Raw genomic sequence first — 22,084 nt, forward strand, 5'->3', positions numbered from 1 at the left:
CGACCCTAGTCCCATCTCCCTGGGCCAGCCGCGCTGCTCCGACCCCCTGCCTGCCAGCCCCGCCCCCGGTCCCGCTATCTCCCCCAGCCAGCCGCGCTGCCCCCGACCCCCTCCCGGTCACCCCTGCTTCCTATTGGCCAGTTCTCCTCCTCCCGATATCCCTGGCCAAGCCACACTGCCCCCCGACCCTCTCCCCCACATCTCCTCTGGTCAGCTGCGCTGCCCCTGACTGCTCCCTCCCCACAACTCCTCCAGCCAGCCGCACTGCCCCTGACCCCTCCCCCATCTCCTATGGCCAGCCACACTGCCCCCGCCTCACCCTTCTGGCCAACCCCACCCCCCTCCTGTTTGGTCTCCCCCCATCAAGTGTGTCCAGTATTTTTTCTAAACCTACCTGGTAACCCTAGATATAAATAATGATTTAACAAGGGGAATGGCATTTCTTCTGATTCTTCTCATTTGAATCCCTGTTTTGATAAGTGATTCCAATACGAGCCAGCTTATTTCTCCTTTTGTGTACTATTGTACATCTCATCTGAAACAAGTAACTAAAAGGTTGCTACATGGAAGAGAGAGACAAAATTATTCTCCTTAACCTCTGATGATAAGACAAGAAGCAATGGGCTCAAATTGCAGCAAGGGAGGTTTAGGTTGGACATAAAGAACAATTTCCTGTCAGGTTTAGCACTGGAATAAATTGCCAAAGGAGTCTGTGTATTCTCCATCATTGGAGATTCCTAAGGGTAGATTAGACAACACCTGTCAGGAATGGTCTGGATAATACTTAGCCCTGCCGTGTGAGAGCAGGAGACTGGAATTGATAACTCTTAGGATTCCTTCTGGTTCTATGATTCAAAATCCACTTTGTTACATTGAACTTAACTCTGTGTTTGCATGGGGCCAAATATTCTGCTGGTGTAAATCAAAGTAATGCCATTTATTTTGAGGGTTGTTGACCCCAGCTGAAGGCTTAGCACTTGAAGTGCATATCTAGTAATGTCCATTCTGCCAGTTTGGCTGGCCTTTCTTTTGTTGTTACAGCTGAATGATCACCAAATCCAGATCCATAAGACAATAAGCATCCCAAATTGGACACATGCCCAGAAACAAAAATCTCCATGATGGAATGGCAAAGCAATTTCTGCTAAGTGATTTATGCTAAGACCGTTCCCTCATTTATAATTGGCCCAAAATGGCACTCACAAGCAGTCTTATTTTTTATCTGTCATTCAAAAAGGTACAAAACTCTGTCCTGACTATGAAAACCCACGGAATGTCAAATAAATCCTAGAAATCATAGAATTTTAGGGTAGGAAGGAACCTCAGGAGGATATCTAGTTCATCCCCCGGCACAGAGGCAGATTATATGAACCTAAAGCATTCTGAACCAAAATTACACCTAGACCAGAGGGTTTCTGCTTTAAGCTTTACAGCAAATGAGCTTATTCATCACTAACTCAGCCATGACGAGGCTTGTAACCGGAAGAAATAAAAGTGAACACACAAAAAAGCCCATCCAACAAATAAAAAGCCAGGAATTGTGGAAAGGATACAAACACTTGTGTTTCAGGGACTCAGCCACATCTGGCTAATGGGATTTTTTAAAAAGAACTTTCCATGTGCAAGTTGTCTCCGGACACCAGGTTGATTACTGGTGAACCCAGAAAGCTGAGCAGCACATACTGCCTCCTCATCTGCCCTGGAACCTGCATGGGACATTAAAAACTCAGGCTCCTCTTCTGGAGAAAGACAAAGAAAAGAGGCGGCTTAGGGTATTCCGAGCAGCAGGGGGAAGGGGGAGAGAGAAGGTGTCTTGGAGTCCTTGGCTGTGGGAGGTGATGAAGCCAAGGGCTTACCTCCCCAAAATTGGGCTCCATCCCCCACCTATGCACAAAAAATTAGTGTGCTTGGAAATCACATTCTGTAGAGTGTGTTACCCCTCTGTGTAGACATGCCCGAGATGGACCACTGGCTTGAATCCAGTCTGGCAATTCCTGTATTCCTATGTAAGGAAAATGTCCTACAAATAAGTAAGGGTATGTCTACACTACAAAGTTAGTTCGAACTAACGGACGTTAGTTCGAACTAACTTTCATAGGCGCTACACTAGCGCTCCGTTAGTTCGAATTTAATTCGAACTAACGGAGCGCTTAGTTCGAACTAGGAAAACCTCATTTTACGAGGATTAAGCCTAGTTCGAACTAACTAGTTCATATTAGGGGTGTGTAGCCCCTTAATTTGAACTAGTGGGAGGCTAGCCCTCCCCAGGTTTCTCTGGTGGCCACTCTGGCCAACACCAGGGAAACTCTTCTGCCCCCCTCCAGATCCCGGACCCCTTAAAGGGGCACGGGCTGGCTACGGTGCCCGTGCCAGGTGCAAGCCTGCCAGCACCCAGCCAGCAGACCCTGCACCTGGCATGGATCGAGCCAGCCACCCGATGCCCCCCAGCCCTCCCCCTCTTCCCAGGACCAGGCTGGCAGCTCCCGGGACCGCAAGAGGCGGGCACCCGCCTGGGCTAGTGCAGACATCGTGGACCTCGTCCATGATCTCCACACTAGGCACAGGAAAGTGACCATCTAGGGCAGGATAGCTGCCAGCCTGGCCACCCAGGACCAGGTGTGCAAGAGATTCAAGGGGGTCCAGTGAGACCCTCGACCCTGAGCCCTGAGCTTACAATGGCCGTCCTGGGTCAGACCAAAGGTCCATCTAGCCCAGTAGCCTGTCTGCCGACAGCGGCCAACCCTAGGGACTCTGGAGGGGATGGACCGAAGACAGTGACCAAGCCATTTGTCTCGTGCCATCCCTCTCCAGCCTTCCACAAACCTTGGGCAGGGACACCACTCCTACCCCCTGGCTAATACCACTCCATGGACCCAGCCTCCATGACTTTATCTCACTTCCCTTTAAACTCTGTTCTGGTTCTAGCCTTCACAGCCTCCTGCAGCAAGGAGTTCCACAGGTTGACTCTTTGCTTTGTGAAGAACAACTTTCTGTTACTAGTTTGAAGCCTGCTACCCATTCCTTTCCTTTGGTGTCCTCTAGTCCTTCTTTATGGGAACTAATGAAGAACTTTTCTGTATGCACCCTCTCCACCCCACTCATGCTTTTAGAGACCTCTATCCTGTCCCCCCTCCGTCTCCTCTTTTCTAAGCTGAAAAGTCCCAGTCTCTTTAGCCTCTCTTCATATGGGACCTGTTCCCAACCCCTGATCATTTTAGTTGCCCTCCCCTCTCCCAGCCTCTCTCTTCCCCTCTCCCACCTCCTTTTCCCAGTCTCCCCCAGTTTTGTTCAATAAAGACAGATTCCATTTTGGGAGACACGTTATCTTTATTTTGTACATCAAGAAGAGGGGCTAGGGAAGGGTAAGTGGAAGGAGGTGAGGGAGGAATGGGGCACGAGCCCCCGATGGGGAGGACTGGGTTGGCTCTGTGGGCTTCTGGGGGTGGAAGCTCTCCTGCAGCCCCCCAATTGCCCCCTCTCCCTAGATGGCCGCCTACGACAAGTGCAGCCGGGCTGATGGCCGAGTGGTGTGATGTGCCCAGTGTGGGTAGTCCGGGCACTCCAAGCCAGGACTGCTTTGCAAGCGGGGCACCCCTGAGAACTGTCTGTCCGGGGTGGGGGTCGGGACCCTTTAAGCACAGCCCTCGGCTAGCCTGAGAAAGCATCTCCACGCTCTAAGTTCTTCTCTGATGCCCTGCCGGCACTGCTTCCGGCCATCCTTAAACCTGGTTCATGGTCCACCTAATGTGGACATGCTAGTTCAAATTAGCAAAACGCTAATTCGAACTAGTTTTTTAGTCTGGATCCGTTAGTTCGAATTAGCTTAGTTCGAATTAACGTTGTAGTGTAGACATACCCCAAGTGACTACTACAAATCAGGATCAAAATCAACCGGCACACGCAAAGTGTTATTTCAACTTCTGACTCTTTACATGCAATGAATATATTGTAAAGGGTTTGGATGGTGAGTCTGGTTTAGGTCTGCATCCAAAGGGGGGATAGGGATAGCTAGGGTGTTAACATGTGGGGATGTTTGTACATAAGAAAATACACAATAGCAGCCTGACTTCTTGGATCTGAAAAAACGAGGCGTACAGCTAGTTCAGAATAGGAAGCCTAATCCAAACTAGCTAGTCCGTGCCGCGTGTAGCCGCGCTGCACGGGGTCCAAACTAGCCGGCATTTAAAAATGGCGCCGGCTGGCATCATGCAAATGAAGCCCAGGAAATTCAAATCCCGGGCTTCATTTGCAACTCCGAATGACTACATTACCCCCCTAGTTCGAACTAGGGGGGTAGTGTAGACATACCCTACTTATTAAAATGCACAGGTCTTCATGACTGCAGGTTGCTCTAGCCTCTCTCCACTGCAGTGCTAGCCCTTCCTTACAAAATATGAAGGGCAGGACTGGTGTCATTGTTTTAGTTGCTGTAGTCAGTGAGACATGAAATTCAAATGTATATGCAGTATTGCTCTAAGAAGAGACCTAATGCATATCACCCTTGATCAGCAATAGCACATATGGCTCAGAGAAGGACACAAGTCACAATATTTATATTCTAATATTGAAAACCTAAATGTGCATGCATTTGGTTATGGGGTTTTGATTAAGGACCTATCTCTAGCATTAATAAAACAATGAAGAGTCCTGTGGCACCTTAAAGACTAATACATTTATTTGGTCGTAAGCTTTTGTGGGTAAAACCACTCTGTCAGACAATGCAACTTTGTAACTTCAAGTCAGTTATTTAGAAGCTACATAGTAAAGCCCTGGGGCAGTACTAATATCCTACTGAAACGGTAACAAGCTACCCTACTTGTCAGTTTCCTAACAAAATTCCATATTAAGGAATATTTATTTTAGGGCGAACAGCATCCCATGTTTCTAAACTGAGAAAAGCTCTGGTTTATTACTGAGGTCTATAGCACCACCAAGGGGCCAGTGGAAATCAGTAAATCCATCAAACCTCTGGAGAAAGCTGACGTATTTGACCTTTCTGGTTCCTCAACAGGTGTAAAGTGGTATCAGATCGCAAATCCTGAGTTTCAGAGAAGAGAAAATTGTTCACCTTGAAACATGTTTGAGACAAAGTTTTCTAATGATCAAAACGTTAAAGTCAGCATTTAAAGAAATGAAAAAAAAATCCAGTTTTCCAATTCAAAGCAACAATTGGTTTTAAAATTAAGATTGATTATATTTTTAAATAAAAATGCTCTAAATCAAGATGAAAAAGCTCACAAATATTACAATGAAATGTTTTTATTGAGTTCAGACAATTTTTTTCCAGGTGTTCAGGTCACAAAATTTTTCAAGAGTCCCAGTTCAGAATGGGAAATTTTCTTGATATCTCAAAAAAAAAAAAAAAAAAAAAAAAATTGTGAGATGAGAAATCTGTTTCCTAGCTGTATGTTGCTTTGTTCTTTTGTTCCAGTCCATTTCTAGTTTAAAACATTGAGAACTAATAAATTCCCACCCAAATCCATACATGGAGCGAGTTTACCTGAAACTATTTCCGGTTACTCTTGTCTCAGGCAAGAGTCAATGAAAGGAGTCTAGTCCTCAGCTTGGCTTGTGTTTGGGTTTATAAATAATCATGATTTAGTTTTGTCCCAAAAAGACTTGCATTTCTCAAATCATTTTCTCTTTGGCTTAGTTGAAGCTGGAGTTCAGGGACAGCATTAAATCGGCATACACTGGAAGTTATCGAAAAGGCTTTTTCGAAACAATAGTCAAATTTCTCCACTGTAAATGTATACAAAAGTGTAGATGCTATTATTTCCATATAAGACATTGGTAGATTTATCTCTCCTTTCTGATTATAAACACTATCCCCCATTGTAGAACAAGACAAGGGAAAACCTGTTGGGAGATGAATAATATACACAACATGTGAGCGAATGTGATTTTGTGGTTAGATTAGTGTACTGCATACAAGTTTTGTGCTCTATTCCTTGGTTTTTTTCACTGACTTTCTGTGTGATCTTGGACAGATCCCACAATTTCTCTGTCAGCTTCCTCATCTGTAAACCATGTGTAATGATGCCTTCCTTACAGAGATTTAAAGCTTAATTGTTTTTTTTAATGTGTTTTGAAACACTTGGAGGAAAGGTGCTATATAATTGGTGAGTTCTACAGGAGAATCAGTGATAAACCATTCGCTCTTTTCTGTGCCACCATCTCATTGTTCTACATGTATGTAATGGTGATAACACTCTGTTGTACCGACTGAAATCTGAACTGTTAATACAAAATTATTGGGGATCTGAAATAACTAGTGATAGGGGAGCCGACAGCCTCTCCAGACTCCTGGGCAAAGTGTGTGTGTGGGGGTGGGGTGGGGTGGGAGCTGGCTCCACACTCCCCTCACAGAAGGGGTGGGGCCTCAGGTGCCAGGGGTGGAGCCATGGCAGCCAGACCTCAGTACCACCAGGGCTGTGGCACTGCCTGGAGCACGCCCTGCCATGATGCAACTGCATGGTGCTCCAGTGGCAATTTAACGGGCCCAGGGCTTCTGGCCTCTGGGAATCCCGGGTCCTTGTGGAACATAGGGGCCTAGGGCAACTGTCCCTTTTGCTCATCCCACCCACCATTGGCAGGCCTGACCAGTTTGCTGTAATGCCTGAAACTGCAGGTTTAAATCAGATCCTGAGCCAATAGCCTGTCATAATTTGTGTGTATGCTGATTAAATCAACAGGTATCCGAATGCTGGACCAGCCTTTTATGACCGACATTATCGAAGCTTCCTCTATCAGTCACATGCCTCAAGTCATAGATATATATAGCGCCAGCTGGGGGCCAACAGATAACGGAAAGACTGTGGATGGACCTAGAGAGTTGACTTTGCAAGCCATGGCAGATGGGGTGAACAAGGTAATGATTCTGCTAAGCAATCTGGGGAACACAACTGTAATGCTTACACTGTGCATTGAAAGCCCTCCATGTGAGTAGGTCAAAACTCTGCAAACTCTGCTTACAAACACTGCAGAACACAATCTGATCATGTCAGCTGTCCCAGTTATCAATTTATGTCTCACAAATCTTTGCCGTGGTTCTTCCTTCTCCAGGACCAATGTATGTTTATATTCGTTCACTAGTCTCAGGACACAGTTTGTCTGCACTAAAATCTCTCTCTTCTCTTTCTCCCCCATTTATCATGTATTTGTTCTGTTTTATCCTATTGGATCACATTCACAGTGTAAAAGAACTATCATATCATTGTCTCCAGATCCCTGAAAATGTCCTCCAATACAAGACATGTGATTTGTAAAGCTGGTACAACTCTGGCTCTTTCTCTGTGTCATCAGTGTATTTATCACCCTTGAAACTACACTGTTTCTTTCCGTCATTTATAGATAACCCTCATTGCAGAAGTCATTGAAGTAATGGGGGTTTTCATTTATTAGAAGCTCTCTGATCCCCTGGACATAGGCTCACTTCTTCCACGCTAGAATCATTGTTTAATTCCCCCTTCTAATGATGTGCCTCTCGGAGGTTGTCTCTTTTTTCCCACCCTTGAGCTAGATATAGGGAGGAAGGTGAACATTAACTATAAATATACATCAGTACCGGCTGGAGAAAGTGCTGACTGGAGCATCAGAGGAAGGAGGTGAGGCTGCAGCTACAGAGAGGTGGATAGGGAGCAAAAGTGAGTTGGATGTAAGATTCTTTTTCAGAAGGAGCAAATGAGTGGAAATCTAATGGGTGGAAATCAGAGTGCTTGTGGAACGAGAGTGAGCACTGAGGCTACATCTACACTGGAGGCTTCTTGCCGCAAAAACTTATTGTGCAAGAGTGCGTCCACACTGCAAAAGTGCATTGAAAAAGCGATGCACTTTTGCACAAGAGAGCATCCACACTGCATGGATGCTCTCGAAAGGAAACTCTGATTGCTATTTACAGAATGGTCACCAGGGCACCTGTGCTTTTTTTGATTGCCTCTTTTTTGCGCAAAAAAACCCTCTTCCCTGTCCACACACATCTTTTTGGGCAAGAGCTCTTGCGCAAAAAGGAGTTATTCCTCGTGGAAGGAGGAATACCTACACCGGAAAACCCCCTCTGTTCTTTCGTTTTACTTGCGCAAAAATGCACTTGAGGTGTGGACACTCCATGAGTTTTTTGCACAAAAACAGCCGTTTTGCCCAAAAACGCTGTAGTGTAGACCTGGCCTGAGAGCCTGCAGATATAGCCATTAGTTTTGTAAGGATTTAACTATCCATTAGTCTTTTATGTCCCTCCTCATACCTCACGTATATTCAGACCGCCCTGTGTAAACACAGGACAGTGGTGGTATATGCAAAGAGGGCATGACTCTTTGTCCATTGTGTTCAATCTCTTTTATAGTGTTTTTAGAAATTATATAACTACAAAGAAACTTAGGGAAAACCATGTCACATGCGACTGTTTGTACTAACTGCATCATGGGTGCAGCTGATCATTATTGTTGTTCTAGAAAGTATAATCAGCTCACCATATGTTTTCAGTTCTGGTCTGTAAATTTTTTCCATTTTTTAAAACAGAAATGCTATTTTCATTGAAATTGAAATGTTCTAAAAATGGGAGATTTTTTGACAAAAGTTCTTGTGGGGGATGGAATTAGAAACATTTTTTTCAGAATTATTTTGAATTTTGTAATTTCATTTTGCATTTTATTTATTTTTATTGTTTGTGTTGCTTGACATTACTTCATGACATGTCTATAGTAGTACATAACACTTATTGCTGACGTCATAATAAGGTATGAAATATGGTATTTTACTTATTTTATAGTTGAAATACGGTATTTTATTTATTTTTTAAAAAATTAGAGATGAATGCAACTTACTACTGATTGAAACATCTTATCTGTTCTAGATAAAAATGTAGCAGCAGCTGCCCTTAATAATTTTAAAAAGGAATGATAAATTATAAATATTATATACTAGTACTTCTGATATGTCAAAATAACATAGAAGTTAGAAAATAAAATTCAAAACGACATTTAAAAAAACTATTTTTGAAAAATTTAATGCCAGAAGAAGCTTCAAAAATATTTTTGTTCCAAATAAGAATGAAACCAAATTCCAAAATTTCAAAATTTTTTCAAGGATTGGGAATTTGGAGCTTGAACCAGCTTTGCTTCTCTTGTCTGTGCACTTTCATTTCTCTCTTTCTTATTAAGGACTGATCCCTTGAAGTAAAAAAAAGGCTCCCAGTGACCTCAGTGGCCCTCTTTTAGCTAAGTATTTTATGCATTATTTAGCTCTAACAAGCACAGCAGGATTCAACTGTGTAGATTAGAGTTATACTGCATTGTAATGCAGGGGATATGCAGTCTATCTACTCTGACATTGATAAAACTACCTTCTGCTTATTTCAGTCAGTTTTCATCAATTTGATCAAAATTAGGGGTGGTATTTTTATCCATACAGCCACCTACGTGAATATCACAATATACACAGCAGATAATATTGCTAATAAAGCTTATAGTTATGTCTGAATAGGATAGTTCCCCTGCTTGATCTGAGAAGTGAAAATAAGAACGGCTATACTGGGTCAGACCAAAGGTCCATCTAGCCCAGTATCCTGTCCTCCAACAGTGGCCAATGCTAGGTGCCCGAGAGGAAATGAACAGATCAGGCAATCATCAAGTGATCTATCACCTGTCACCCATTCCCAGTTTCTGATAAAAAGAGGTTTGGGACGCCATTCCGACCCATCCAACCTAATAGCCATTGATAGACTTATCCTCCATGAATTTATCTAGTTCTTTTTTGAATCCTATTAAAATCCAGGTCTTCACAACATCCTCTGGCAAGGAGTTCCACAGGTTGAGTGTGTGCTGAGTGAAGAAAAATTTTCTTTTGTTTGTTTTAAACCTGCTACCTATTAGTTTCATTTGGTGGCCCCTAGTTCTTATTTCTTATGTTATGGGAAAGTGGTGTCTTTCTGTGTTTTTCTGCAGCTCAAATAGAGGCACCGTGTTTTGGATTAGAGAGGACCTCTAGCTGTGAGGAGGAGATGTGATTTGGAGTAAGGATGTTAAATATCAATTAATTTGCTAGTCGATAGAAACTTCCGCATTCCTCCTTTGAAATGCACAAGAGCTCCTCCGGGGGCTCTTGTGCATTTCAAAGTGGGGACTCCACATGGAGCCTGGAGTCAGTAGGACTTCCCACTGGCCCTGGGCTGCACATGGCATGACAGCTTTGAAATGTACAAGAGTTCCCAGCGAGGGCTCATGTGCATTTCAAAGTGGAAGTGCCTGCATCGAGCCTGGGGTCAGTGGGGGACATGGAACCTTGGGCTCCATGTAGCACTGCTGCTTTGAAATGCCATGCGGAGCCGAGGTCAGCTGGGGACTTTCCAGCTGATCCTGGGCTCTGCGGGCATTTCCGCAGTCAGACTGCCCAGCTGACCCTGGGCTTCATGCGGCGCTGCCGCTTTGAAATGCTGTGGTGGAGTTTCAAAGGGGCGGCGCCGCATAGCTGATCTTGGGCTCTGTGCGGCACTGCCCCTTTGAAACACCACCACGGCGTTTCAAAGCAGCAGTGCCGCATGGAGCCTGCATCTGATAGAGGCAACAAAGAGGGTGGGGAGGGAAGCGACTAGTCAACTCGACTATCTGATAAGCATTTGCTTATTGGATAGTTGACTAGTCCTTAACATCCTTAGTTTGGAGATGTGAGTCCCACTCTGTAACCCCCTGATCTTTCCTTGGCCCCTCAACTACATGATGGTGTTACCCATGTACAGTTCTACTGGACTGAGAGCAAATAGGGTGTCGCTTGTTATTTGGGATGAGGTCAGGGAGGGAACCAGCACAGAGTGCATGGCAGAAGGGATGTGAAGCGGTGGCAGAGAGGAGGTGAACAGAGCAAGAAAGGAATTTGATCCTGAGAGAGCTTTGGGTAGATTTGTTTCCTGGGAGGACGTTCTGTGGTTGATAAAGGGCAAAAATGGAAGAATAGGAGGGCGAGATCACGAGAAAGTGGAAGGGGAGAGGAAAGACAGATGGAACGGAGAAAAAAAGATCTAGGAGGTGGTCAAAGGTTTTGAATGTGTTTAGGGTAGAAGAACAGAAGGGGCAAAATGTGTTTATCTGTCATCATCTCCTTACCACAGCCCAGTTAGTTTAAACAAACTTGCCTTCAGTGCTATATGGATCAACTCCTCTTCCCTGATTTGATTGTACACGGTGTTTTTGTGGTAAATCTCTTTGAACTTCTCCAGTAAATCTTGGGAGATTCTATGTGAGAGCCCTGCAATTACTCATTCTCTGCCTGAATGATTTCTTACTCTGGGTTGTGCCAATCCCTCCTCCCCACCACTGCCTTCCTCAGAACAGGACTTTCAGTGAACCATATTTTGTGACATGGTCGTTAAAATGCAGTGTTGTAGGCAGTAAAGCCTTCTTGAATCCACGGCTTTTGGCGATTTGCCCTTAATAGATGAATTATAGGTACTGTCTCACCATTGTCTGTAAATTCAGCAATGTGCTCCAATAGCTTGTTAGAGATTTCCTTTGAAGCCAATCAGTCTACAGTACAAACATTACAAAACTCTGTGGGCCTGATCCTTGATGGCTGTAAGCTCCATTGAATCCAGCTTACACCAGCTGAGCATCTGGTCCTCTGCTGTTAAAGTGTTTTAAAAACTGTGACTGTTCCATGTATTTGCAATACCTAAGTCAGCCTCGCCAGGCTGGCATTTTAGAAGAAAGACTGAAAGGAAGGTTCTTTTCTAGGTATGAATATTGTAGAAAGTGAATAAAGAGATCAAATGCACAGTGATAAAATGAAAGCCCATTCACTAATGATTGACACTATAGCGAGTTGGCATAGTGCTGTTACTGTAACAAAAGTGCTATTCCTGAACAATACGAACTGCATTTGCCTGCATTCAAACTGACCAGAATGTCACCAAGGTTTTCCCGATCCTTTAGCAGCCCCTTGATTTGGGATGGTAACTTTTATTTGTGGTATGCCGACTGTTATTTAAATAACACACTAGTACCTTTAAGAATCCAGGTCAGTGTATCAGAGTCCACTGGAAAAAAGTTACCTGTCTTCATGTTTGATTGTACTGAAGTCAATGGGAGCAGAAGCAGGCCCTTAGGAGATAAGTACAGGGCTGGAACTTTTCTATGATAAGATTCATGTGCAGAATGGTCTAAAAGTGACAGAAAAAGCACTAATAATCCTGGCAAGGGAATGTGAGCGAGTCTCAATGGAGGTATTTTCAGTATGCAAGAGAAACAGATTCTAATTTGTAGACTCTATTCGTGCAGTTGTGTGGTATTTAAAGAGCTTTTAATTAACTTGCTATCATATCACAATATGTGTTAGTTTGTTTTGTGGAATTATATTGGTAAGGCACTTGCTTTGTGGCTGCCGAGCGTTCAAGAACAGATTTTATCCCTTCTGGTTCATTTTCTTAACTCAGCCCAAGCATCAGAGCAGTGGGCATCAGATTCTTTCATATCTGTTTCCCTCTACAGCACGAGTACAGCTTCCTGTAAAATAAGTATTGCTATGAAAGGACATAGTGCACTGCCACTTTCAAATGACCTGCCTTCCCGTGTCATTGTAAATTTCAAAATCAGTGCAAAAGGAATAGTAGTACATATCTGGCTGATGTTCATAGAATTTATATGGAGGAAGGAATAAAATGAGGCACTAGACAAAAACAATTCTGTGCCCTAACACTCTTGGAGTATATTATAGTCACACCCCAAATGTTCTCATTATTCTGCACTCAAAGACAGACAGTCGCAGTCCAGAATCCATATTTATTAAAATAGTAACAGGACATATCTACCTATATAATACAAGTAATCAGCCTGCTGAATTTGTTAGTAAACTAAGCTCCCCAGTCCTCCTGGAATATTTACATATAAATGCGTCAAATGCATCTAGTCTCAAGTTTAGCAGCTACTGTATTATCAAAATATCCATATCCAAGGTGTGCTAATCACAGCACATGGGGAAAATCAGGTCCTCTCTGTTTTTCTCAATATCCAATACATAAAAAAGCAGCTGTTAACGCCATCTTCCTTGCTTGCCAGTCTGATCATGTTGCTTCTCTTTCTGAAGGCCCAGTTCAGTAAAACATTTACGCACTTTGCTGGGATGTACATGCAGCTGAATTCAGGGCATAGGCAGTTGTGACTATAATGTGCTGTGCAAGCACTTCTCATACTGAATGGTATCATTTTACTGCTCGCTTGTGCTCCCTGCTATCTCTAGTCTTATACTTAGATTTTGAGCGCTTTGGGAAAGGGGCCTTTTTATTATATTTATGATGTCTTCATTGTACATACTGTAATAGCACTGAGGTATCTATGTCTGTCTGGATAAAACTAATATGCCTGTGTATTTTGCTGAATCAGGGTCTGACTTCCTCCACTGGCCACCTCTTCTCCAGTCCATCAGATTCAGGCTTTTTGTCCTGCTTAATATTCCAAGCCTTGCTTAACTCCTCTCACTGTCTATCTGCTTTTCTTTCATTTCACGTCATCCCCACCTCCTCTTCTTTGCCAGCTTGTTCCTTGCATTTGCTTCTCGCACAAATATCTCTGTGGGCGTTGTCTGCACAGGGATGTAAGCCAGGACTTGGGCCCAGGATCAAGCCTAAACCCCCTTGCGTCTACACACCCTTTGTGTTAACCTAGGGCTCAAACCTTGGGTCTAAGCACCCTGCAGGGCTGAAGGGTCCAAGCTTGTGACTTAGGTTCCAAGCCTTATTGCTTTCCTGTGCACACAACCCTGGGTTCACTTGGGTCCTGAAGTCTTCTGTCTGCGTCCCAGAGTTCTTTGGGGGCAATCTCCTTAGTCCTCTCTCTGCCAGCAGTTTGTCATGCAGTATAACACACTCTGTTGTGTACAGAAGCCACATTTGCTTTTGCCAACCATCCTAAGTGTTGGAACCAGGAGTTCTGGGGACAGGCCCGCTGACGGGCAAGGGAGAGGGGGGGAGAGGGCACCTGCCCAGCGATTCATAGGAAACAGGGCTCCTGGCCACTGTTACTGTAGCAATGGCGGCAGCCAGAAATTCAGACCCTTTAAATGGCAGCCAGGGGGTGGGAGCAGGGCCTAGGCAGCACTAAGGTCTGGCTGCCCCGGCCCTGCCCCTTCTGCCTGAGCCACACCCCTTTTATGATGGAAGTAGTTTCCATCATATGCAAAGCTTACACTGTGGCTCCATGGTTCTCAGCATCTCCACTTTACAAATCATTCCAGCGCCTCTGAAAACGGCATCAGCTCAGATCAGAGTTAACCCATTTTCTGCTGAACAGTGCTCTGCAAGCACAGTAGCTGAGAACCTGCAAAGTTTCCAATGGAGACTGATCAGAAGAAGATTTTTGCAGCATGTTGCTTCCTGGTCACAAGCGCACAGCCACTTTTGGATGAATCGGTGGTGCTAGGCCGGTAAAACTGTGGACGTTGCAAAAGCCCAAGGAATGACTACACAGACCAGCAGGTAGCTAAAAAGCTGGCAGCTCTGCAGATTTTCCAGATTGGTGATCAGAGCAGGGAACAGATTAAGAGGCTGGAAAGCAAATACAGGAAGATCCAGGATAAAAATTGCACCAAGGGCAACTTGCCAGCGACATCTATTTTATGATGATTTTGACCCAGTCCTGAGCACTGCGCCCAGCACAGAGCCTACTGTGCTTCAAAATGAACTGGTGAGTTGGAATGGAACAGTGCAGGCCCATGAATCCAGCATGGGGACTGACTGCAGCCAGCAGCAGGCTCTCAACCAGGATCATGAAGTGAGTCATGTAATGATACCAGTCCCTTGGCAGGCTGTGGATCAGGCTTAGTAGGAAAATCTTGGACCCTTCTCAGAGGAGCTGCTTTGTGCTCACACTCCACCTCTGAGGAACAGCCTGCTGAGAATGTGGAGAGAGAAGCCACCCTACTGCCTGGGAAGCATATGATTTTCTACCACACTAATGGGCAGGATTTCTGGTTGATTGACAAGGCAAAAGGATCAGCTCCATCTAACATTGTTTGGCCAGCAATGGCAGATTGTTTTACAGTATCTAGGCATTTCCCTATGAATTTTCCTCCTCCGATAGACGCCATGTGGAGTTCAAAATGGCACTTCACACTTCAGAACACAGCTGTAAAGGCTCTTTTCAAATGATCAAATTCCGGGAGAGGTGCTAGGGTGTTCCTGTTTACCTTTGAGTGTTTGGGAATTTGCCACTTTACAATCACTCCTCCTGTCTCTGCAGCTGCCAAGGAACAGCGTGTTAAGTGTGCATGTTTGGGAAACAGGATTCTATTTCCAAATAGAGTCCATGTCAGTTAAAGATAATCCCTGCAGCAGTAGATGAAAACTGTGGATGTCAGAGTTTGGTAACTGAGTAAGCCATGTGTGCGCTCACACTGCATCAGGTTGTTTCATCACGTATTAGGACCCTGTTGCTGATAGTTGCAAACTTCTTCTGAAGCAGGAACTCCAGATAATCTGTTGCACCGAAAGGAAGAACATATTTTCCCAGCCCTCTCCTCTTTATAGCTGACTATTCTACTCCAATCAGGAATGGGTTTGTTCAGTCACTGTTTGTTTAAATACTTCAGCTGCATAGACTGCAGGCTTCCCTCCAGCCACTTAGAATAATATCTCTCTCTGCCAATACAGCACCACAATAACTGTTACCTCTTTCACAATAGGAAAGGCCTGAAAGGAGAGGAAAAAGCCTTCTGCTGTGAGAGTGCTATACCCCTCCTCCGGGGCAATTCACCAGGCAATGTTTATGAAGTAGAGTAAAGAATTTAAATTAAAACTTACCATTGCATCTGCACTTCAATAACTTCCATGAACAAGGCAATATCCAGAGACAGTGTGAAGACCGGAGTGTGTTGATTCACTTGAGAACAGTTCCATTTTATGGCCGTGACAAGCTTGTTTAGACAGTAACCCTCGGTTCTTTGGCCTGTCTCAGGACCCTCAATCTACACTGCCTGCTATTCTTTAGAAACTCCATTCCTTGCTCATCTGAAGGAGGCACTTCTGTGAAGAACTCACAGTCGATGTTCTTACGAGGGCAGAGAGGTACTGAGAGAAGAGAGAAAACAGGCAGGAATAATGTCAGGCATGCTGACAGGCAGGCAGACATGTGGCAGAGGTTCGCCATCCAGCTGAAGGAGAAGGTTTTAGTGAGGCCTTTGTACATCAGTTCCTGGAATATGAATGGCAGCTGAGGAAGGAGGATGGATCCCAAACAGAGAGAACCGTTCCAACAACTCCTATCAGTAATGGCTGCAAGATTACCTGAGGCCAAGGGACATGCAGTGAGAGAGACACGTTTAGACTGCAGAGTTTTTCCGGGGTACTGGAGGTATCCCGGAAAAGGTCTGCCACATCCAAGGAACACGTCTGCTTTTCTAAAAGAAAGGTTTTTTGGCATCCCTGTAAACCTCATTCTATGAGGAAAAAGGGATGTTCCAAAAGATGCTTTTTTCCCAACATTTGGCCCAGTATAAATGGGCCAAATGTCAGAAAAGCCTCTTTCGGAAGAAAAGCAGAAAAAGATACACAAATTGCGAACTGCAATTTCCGTATCTTTTTCTGACTTTTCTTTATAGTCTAGACACAGCCAGAGGGATTGTGTTGGTCATAAACAATTTCCTTCGCATGATTTTTGGTTGTTTGGTTTTGTAATGGCAGCTGGCCTGCCCAGTGCTCTGTGAGTTATTTACTGTTTTTAGACCTGTTGAAAAATAAACCACATTATGTTTTGAAGAAAGTGTATTGCTATCACTGCAACACATCTTACAATCCAGATTTGAGTAAACAAAGGTGTAAATATGTTAAGGAGTAATTAAACATTAACATCCCAATAGTGTTCCTGTATTTCCCATGGCCCACTCCGCAAATACAAACAAATTTAGTTTTTAGTCATAAATGAGCCACTTTCTCCCCACAAGCACATTTGTACGTGTACTATCCCCCCTCTTACCTTGGGCCATGCAAGTGAATAATGTGAACATACACAGCATCCCTGACTTTTGTGGCTTAGGTGCAACCAGCTCCAGCAGTGGTGGCTGAGGGAACTAATCCAGCATCTCCTCGCTCTCATAGGTCCATGGCTTACCTTTAGCTTCACAAAGGTTGTGACAAGCACAGCGAGCCAGAGTTTTGCAGACAACACTGATTACACTGGCATCCAAACAGGTTTATAGACGCCCCCAGTATGGTTTTAATCTTCCAAAAGCACATTCAATAATGCTCTGCACAGCCATAGAATGGCAATTAAACCTTTCTTGCCTCTGAAATCAGGAGAAGCCAAGACAAAAGGGCAGGAGGGATCCCCCGAAATATCAGTGGGGATAGTAACACTTTTATGTCAATGTTGTTTGATGACCCAGATTCCTGTGCACTGAAAAATTGGCATTGTGGGTTTTCCTGTACAGCCCATGCTGACTCTCATAAATCTGCCTCTATGGCCCATTAGTGCCTGCATAACCATGGAGCAGTAGCCTTTGCAGTGTATGTTCTTATGTGCTTCTTGAGGAGGACAAGCCATGGGCACGAGTCCCATCCCTAACCATAGCACAGTGGGACACCCCATTCTCTCAAAGCCAGCAGTTATCTCTGGAATATCTGTGATGCTTGTGGCCTTGGGGTAAACCACATGTCTGCTTGCCTCAGTTACCTCTGCCACCACTTTAACCACAGTTAACATAACAGCCCCAAACTGAATGACAATGTATCTGTAGTAGCTGGACGGAGCCAACTCCCAGATGGCTCTGGCGACCCGCTTCTGGACTGCTGAGAGTGACTTCATGTGTGTCTCTGTGCTGGAGGCTGGGGGAAAATGGCTCACAAAGCTCCAGAAGTGTTGCTTTCTTCATGCAAAAAGTTCTGGACCCACTGTACATCATCCCAGGTCTGCATGATGATGTGTTTGGCCACGTGCCGGAAGTGGCAGCCTGTCTATGGAGCAGCAGAAGCTATGCCAGTTATACTGTGACACATTTTTCGGTGGAGGGTATGTCTACGCAGCAGCGTTATTTCGGAATAACTGATGTTATTTGGAAATAATAAAATGCGTGTCTACAGAGCAAGCCATTATTTCAAAATAATGTCGAGGTAGATGACTTTTTACGCCGACTCCTGTCATCCTCATTTCATGTGGAGTAAGGAGAGTTGAAGGAAAAGAGTACTTCCTGCTGTGTAGACAGCGCCAGAAGCCGCAGTAAGCGATTTCAACTTCAGCTACGCAGTTGACCTAGCTGAAGTTGTGTAAATTAATTTGACTTTTGGCCTACTTCGTAGTCATACCCTAAGAGTCTGATGCTGGAGTATTCATCTTCCTCCTCTTCTAGCACATAGATCAGGAAATCAGTCTGATACCTTCACTGGGGCAGAAAATACAGCTGAAACGTCCACCAGTGCCTCATAGATATCAGTTTCTTGACATAGGAGTGAAAATGCCAGTAAGAAAAGTTACTCCAAAGGAGTCTCCTTTGTGTTGCTGGCTCCTGTACCTGGGAGCACACAGAACACAATGATTGTTCAGCCAACTATGTTGTCAGGCTATTCCAACACTCTAACGTGCCCAGTGAGCAATAGAGTTTTTCCACAATGCAACATGTTCCTAGGGGTAGAGTTGACACTGAGTGGAAGCAGGCAGACGGGTGGTGCTAGATACTTTGGGATCGGTACTCTAATGCTGATCTTTGCACAGCATTGTGGACACCAGAGCCCTAGGTTCAAACATGGGTCCAAAAATTCTTAACCAAGGGTTAAAATGCAATGTAGATGCTCAAGTCCTGGGTTCCCTGACACAGGTCAGCTGACCCAAGTCCAATTAGCTGACCCAAGTCCAATTGCTGTGCAGACATTCCCTGTGTCTTTTCTGTGCTGCCCCAACTGTCACTTACTTTGTGACTCTTTGTCCCCTTCTAGTGGCTGGTGAGTCTGCTGCTAGCGCTAACAACTCTGGTCCTTTAGCTCAAGCACTAGCTGTGTGTGCTTTAGGATCCAGAGATCTTGAGTTCAGTCATCCTTTGCCAACACCCACGCACAGGTGTCTGCACACTGGGAGCCTTTCTGGAGCCCATGCATCAAACTGCCACCATCTCTGCATCCAAGATCTGCTGCTGCTGTGATGCCTCCAAGGAAACTAACTGATTGCTAATGACAAATCTGAGGCGGCATTGGGAACAATTTTACAGTTTATTTGGAGTATAAAAACAAATGCCCTGGATCAACTAAGCCTATATTATATAACCAAGCACCATACTGACCACTTTCTGAATATGCTGCACTTCCCCCCGACCCTTTGCCCATCTTTTCTATTTGGTTTTCAGCTGGTAACTCCTCAGGGCAGGCTCCATGCTTTCTTTTCTGCTTGGCAGCACACTGAAGCTGCTGCCAGAATTAAATAATAATAATTCCCTCTAAGCTCTTGTGCTGGGGAGTCTGTGATACTAAATGTGCCGGCAAGTAGAATGCTTTCCTGAATGCAAATTTTATTGTTTGACCCTCAGCTCTTGCTATCTCTCTACTGTGGTACATACTTTCCATTTCCATTTCTTTAAATCAGACTGGTTCCAATGGATGTTTTGGAAGGGGGCCGAGGAAGGGTGAAAAGCAGAACTCTATATTTTTTCAGTGAAAGCTACTTCATGAAGTGCCTTAACACCCTCTGTTTCTTTCTGTATTATTACAGTGCAAAAGATAGAGCCCTCCAGACTGTATTCATGTGTACTGCACAAGCTTTCCTGGCAAGAAAACATTTGGAAGGCTAGGGCTTGGGGTGGAACATTTTATATTAACTAGCTAGTTATGCACTGACATGACATTTAAAACAAGTTTTGTTGAGTTAAATGTGCAAAGCTTACCGTCAGTTACCTTTTCCTAGTTCAGTGTTTGTAGCTCCCAGTTTACTTGTCCTCATTGTGCCAGAGTCATACTTACCAGAGAACTGAACTTGCTCCATGCTGCTTCACTGTTAAGTATGGCAGTCCTCAATTACCAGACAAATGTGAAACAATAATTATTCTAGCAGTGTATTTAAGCTATTTTCCAATAAGGCAAATAGAATTTCAGTTAATTCCCCATCACCAAAAGCTACCTCCTCTGAACTCAAACAAGCATGAGGAATTTCAGCCCAAAGGGCAAGTAAGCACTGTGGCATGGAGCCTCTACAGAAAGGGGAGGTATGGGGTTGGATTCGCCAATCTGCTTCACTTGGTGCTGCTTGCACAGCCTTGCTTGAACTTAGTGGACAACTGAGTCCCTAAGCATTCGTATGACATTAGAAGGAACCTAGCATGTTTGCTGCTCCTGGGTGACCTATCAGCAAATTTAAAGTTCACCTGTTCTGTGAAGCTTCTTTTTTAAATCTACCAGCTCCCTCTGTGCATAGAGCATTATTAAAGCCCACAGAAGGATGTTCTGGGAGGTTAGGTGGCTAGCCTGGGAACTCAGAAACTTAGCGTCAATTCCCTGCACTGCTCCAAGTTCTCTTTGTAGATGCTGGATATGTTCCTTAGCCCCAAGGGTATGTCTGCACTGCAAAGTCAGTCCAGGGTTAGTAGACTTAAGTAGTTGTTAACCTAGGACTCAAGCATTTATACTCATTCCCTGTTAGGAATTATTGAACCCTGGGTCCCAACCTGTGTCAGCAATGTCAAAATGCATTATGTGGGTCTTAGTGCAGATGCCCATATCCCAGACTCCCTAATGCCCTCCCAAAATATGGTTTCTCTTGCCCTTTGTTCACGGTGCAGTCTGGGAAAACTTGACTATCCACCAAATTAGACTGTGTAGAGGAGAAAGAAAGCCAGTTTGTGGGATATTTTTCATGGACTCCCTCAGCATGAGCTCAATGGAGCTGCATCTGCACTACACAGCAATAGCACTTGTCCTCTGAGTCTGGGCTTGACTCCGGTTTGGCTCCTCCACTCCAGGGACTCCTGGGACTTTGGGTCTTCCCTCTGGGTTAGCATGATTTAAGTGCAGATGGAAAAGGGGTAAGGCTTGAGCTTGAATGGTTCCAACCCTGGCTTGCATTTCCGTGTAGACATAATCTATGTGTCTTGGGCCCTACCTCACAGGGGTACTTTGAGGATAAATAACAAGACTTCCCTACCTCACAGGGGTACTTTGAGGATAAATACATTATAGTCTGCGAGGCACTCAGATACAACAGTGATGGGAGCCAAACAAGTACTTTAGATAGAATGAAATCATTTTGGAGCATTCTTATGGCATTAGTGATCTTTGGTTGAGGCCCAAAGAAATTAGGCTTGAACTCAGAATGACAGGCAGTAGCAAACTGTCCCCTCCACACACCTGATGTGTGATTGTTCACACAGTGCTCCAAGGTACACAGCTCTAAATATGTGCTATTGGAGCAATGTGTGAGCAAAGCGTTAGGGACATTCATTGTAAAAGGTACAGTAAGACAATAAGGCTGAGAATATAAATGCACCCAAGTTAGGACATTTGAAGCTCCTGTTCCTGAGGGTATAATATGTCACCATCATGTGTAATTATATTCATGCTCAAAGGGGAAAATTATAGCCCTGAACCTCTCCTGCATTCAGGTGCTGTTCTACTGCTAGCTCTGGGAAGATCATCCCAGTGTAGGCTGAATCATCTGATGGCATTGAGGCAGTATAGGGACATCTTTTGCAGCATAGAGTTCATGACCGGGGAAAGGGGGATATGATCAGGACTTCTGTAGACTTTAGTTGTCTTCATATTGGTGCCTTAGGGCTATTGAAGGCTGGCATCAGAGTGGGCTGAAGGCTGAGATCTTTCTTGCACTGGGGCTACAGTGCAGTGCACAGGCAACATTATTGTAGAAGGAGCACAAAAGAAGATTGAAGTTTAAACTTATGAACACAACTTTCAATTGTGCTCTGCTCTCAGTGACCTCTTCTAAGGATAGGGGTCTATATTTGCACCAAGAGCCACAGCTTTGCATATTCTGACTTTTGTGGTGTTCAGGTCTCAGTTGTAATGTTGCATTAATGTAGGGATTTTTAGATTTGTGGGAGTTTTTCATTGAGAGCCAGATTTTCAAAGTTATTTAGATGTCTTTACATGATTTAAGTGAGTGGTAAGGGTCTAACC

General features: G+C 44.4%; 1 protein-coding gene across 2 annotated transcripts in view; it reads left to right on the plus strand.

Annotated features, from left to right (window-relative positions):
* PCSK2 (proprotein convertase subtilisin/kexin type 2) overlaps positions 1-22,084 on the plus strand; it is a 195,680-nt gene that overhangs the window by 146,585 nt on the left and 27,011 nt on the right. For both annotated transcript variants that reach the window (XM_075925556.1, XM_075925557.1), the window contains one exon: positions 6,696-6,871. In XM_075925556.1, the coding sequence (XP_075781671.1) occupies positions 6,696-6,871 (176 nt within the window). The remainder of the gene's footprint in view (positions 1-6,695; positions 6,872-22,084) is intronic.

The sequence above is a fragment of the Pelodiscus sinensis genome, chromosome 3 (genome assembly GCF_049634645.1).
Source record: "Pelodiscus sinensis isolate JC-2024 chromosome 3, ASM4963464v1, whole genome shotgun sequence".
NCBI lineage: Eukaryota > Metazoa > Chordata > Testudines > Trionychidae > Pelodiscus > Pelodiscus sinensis.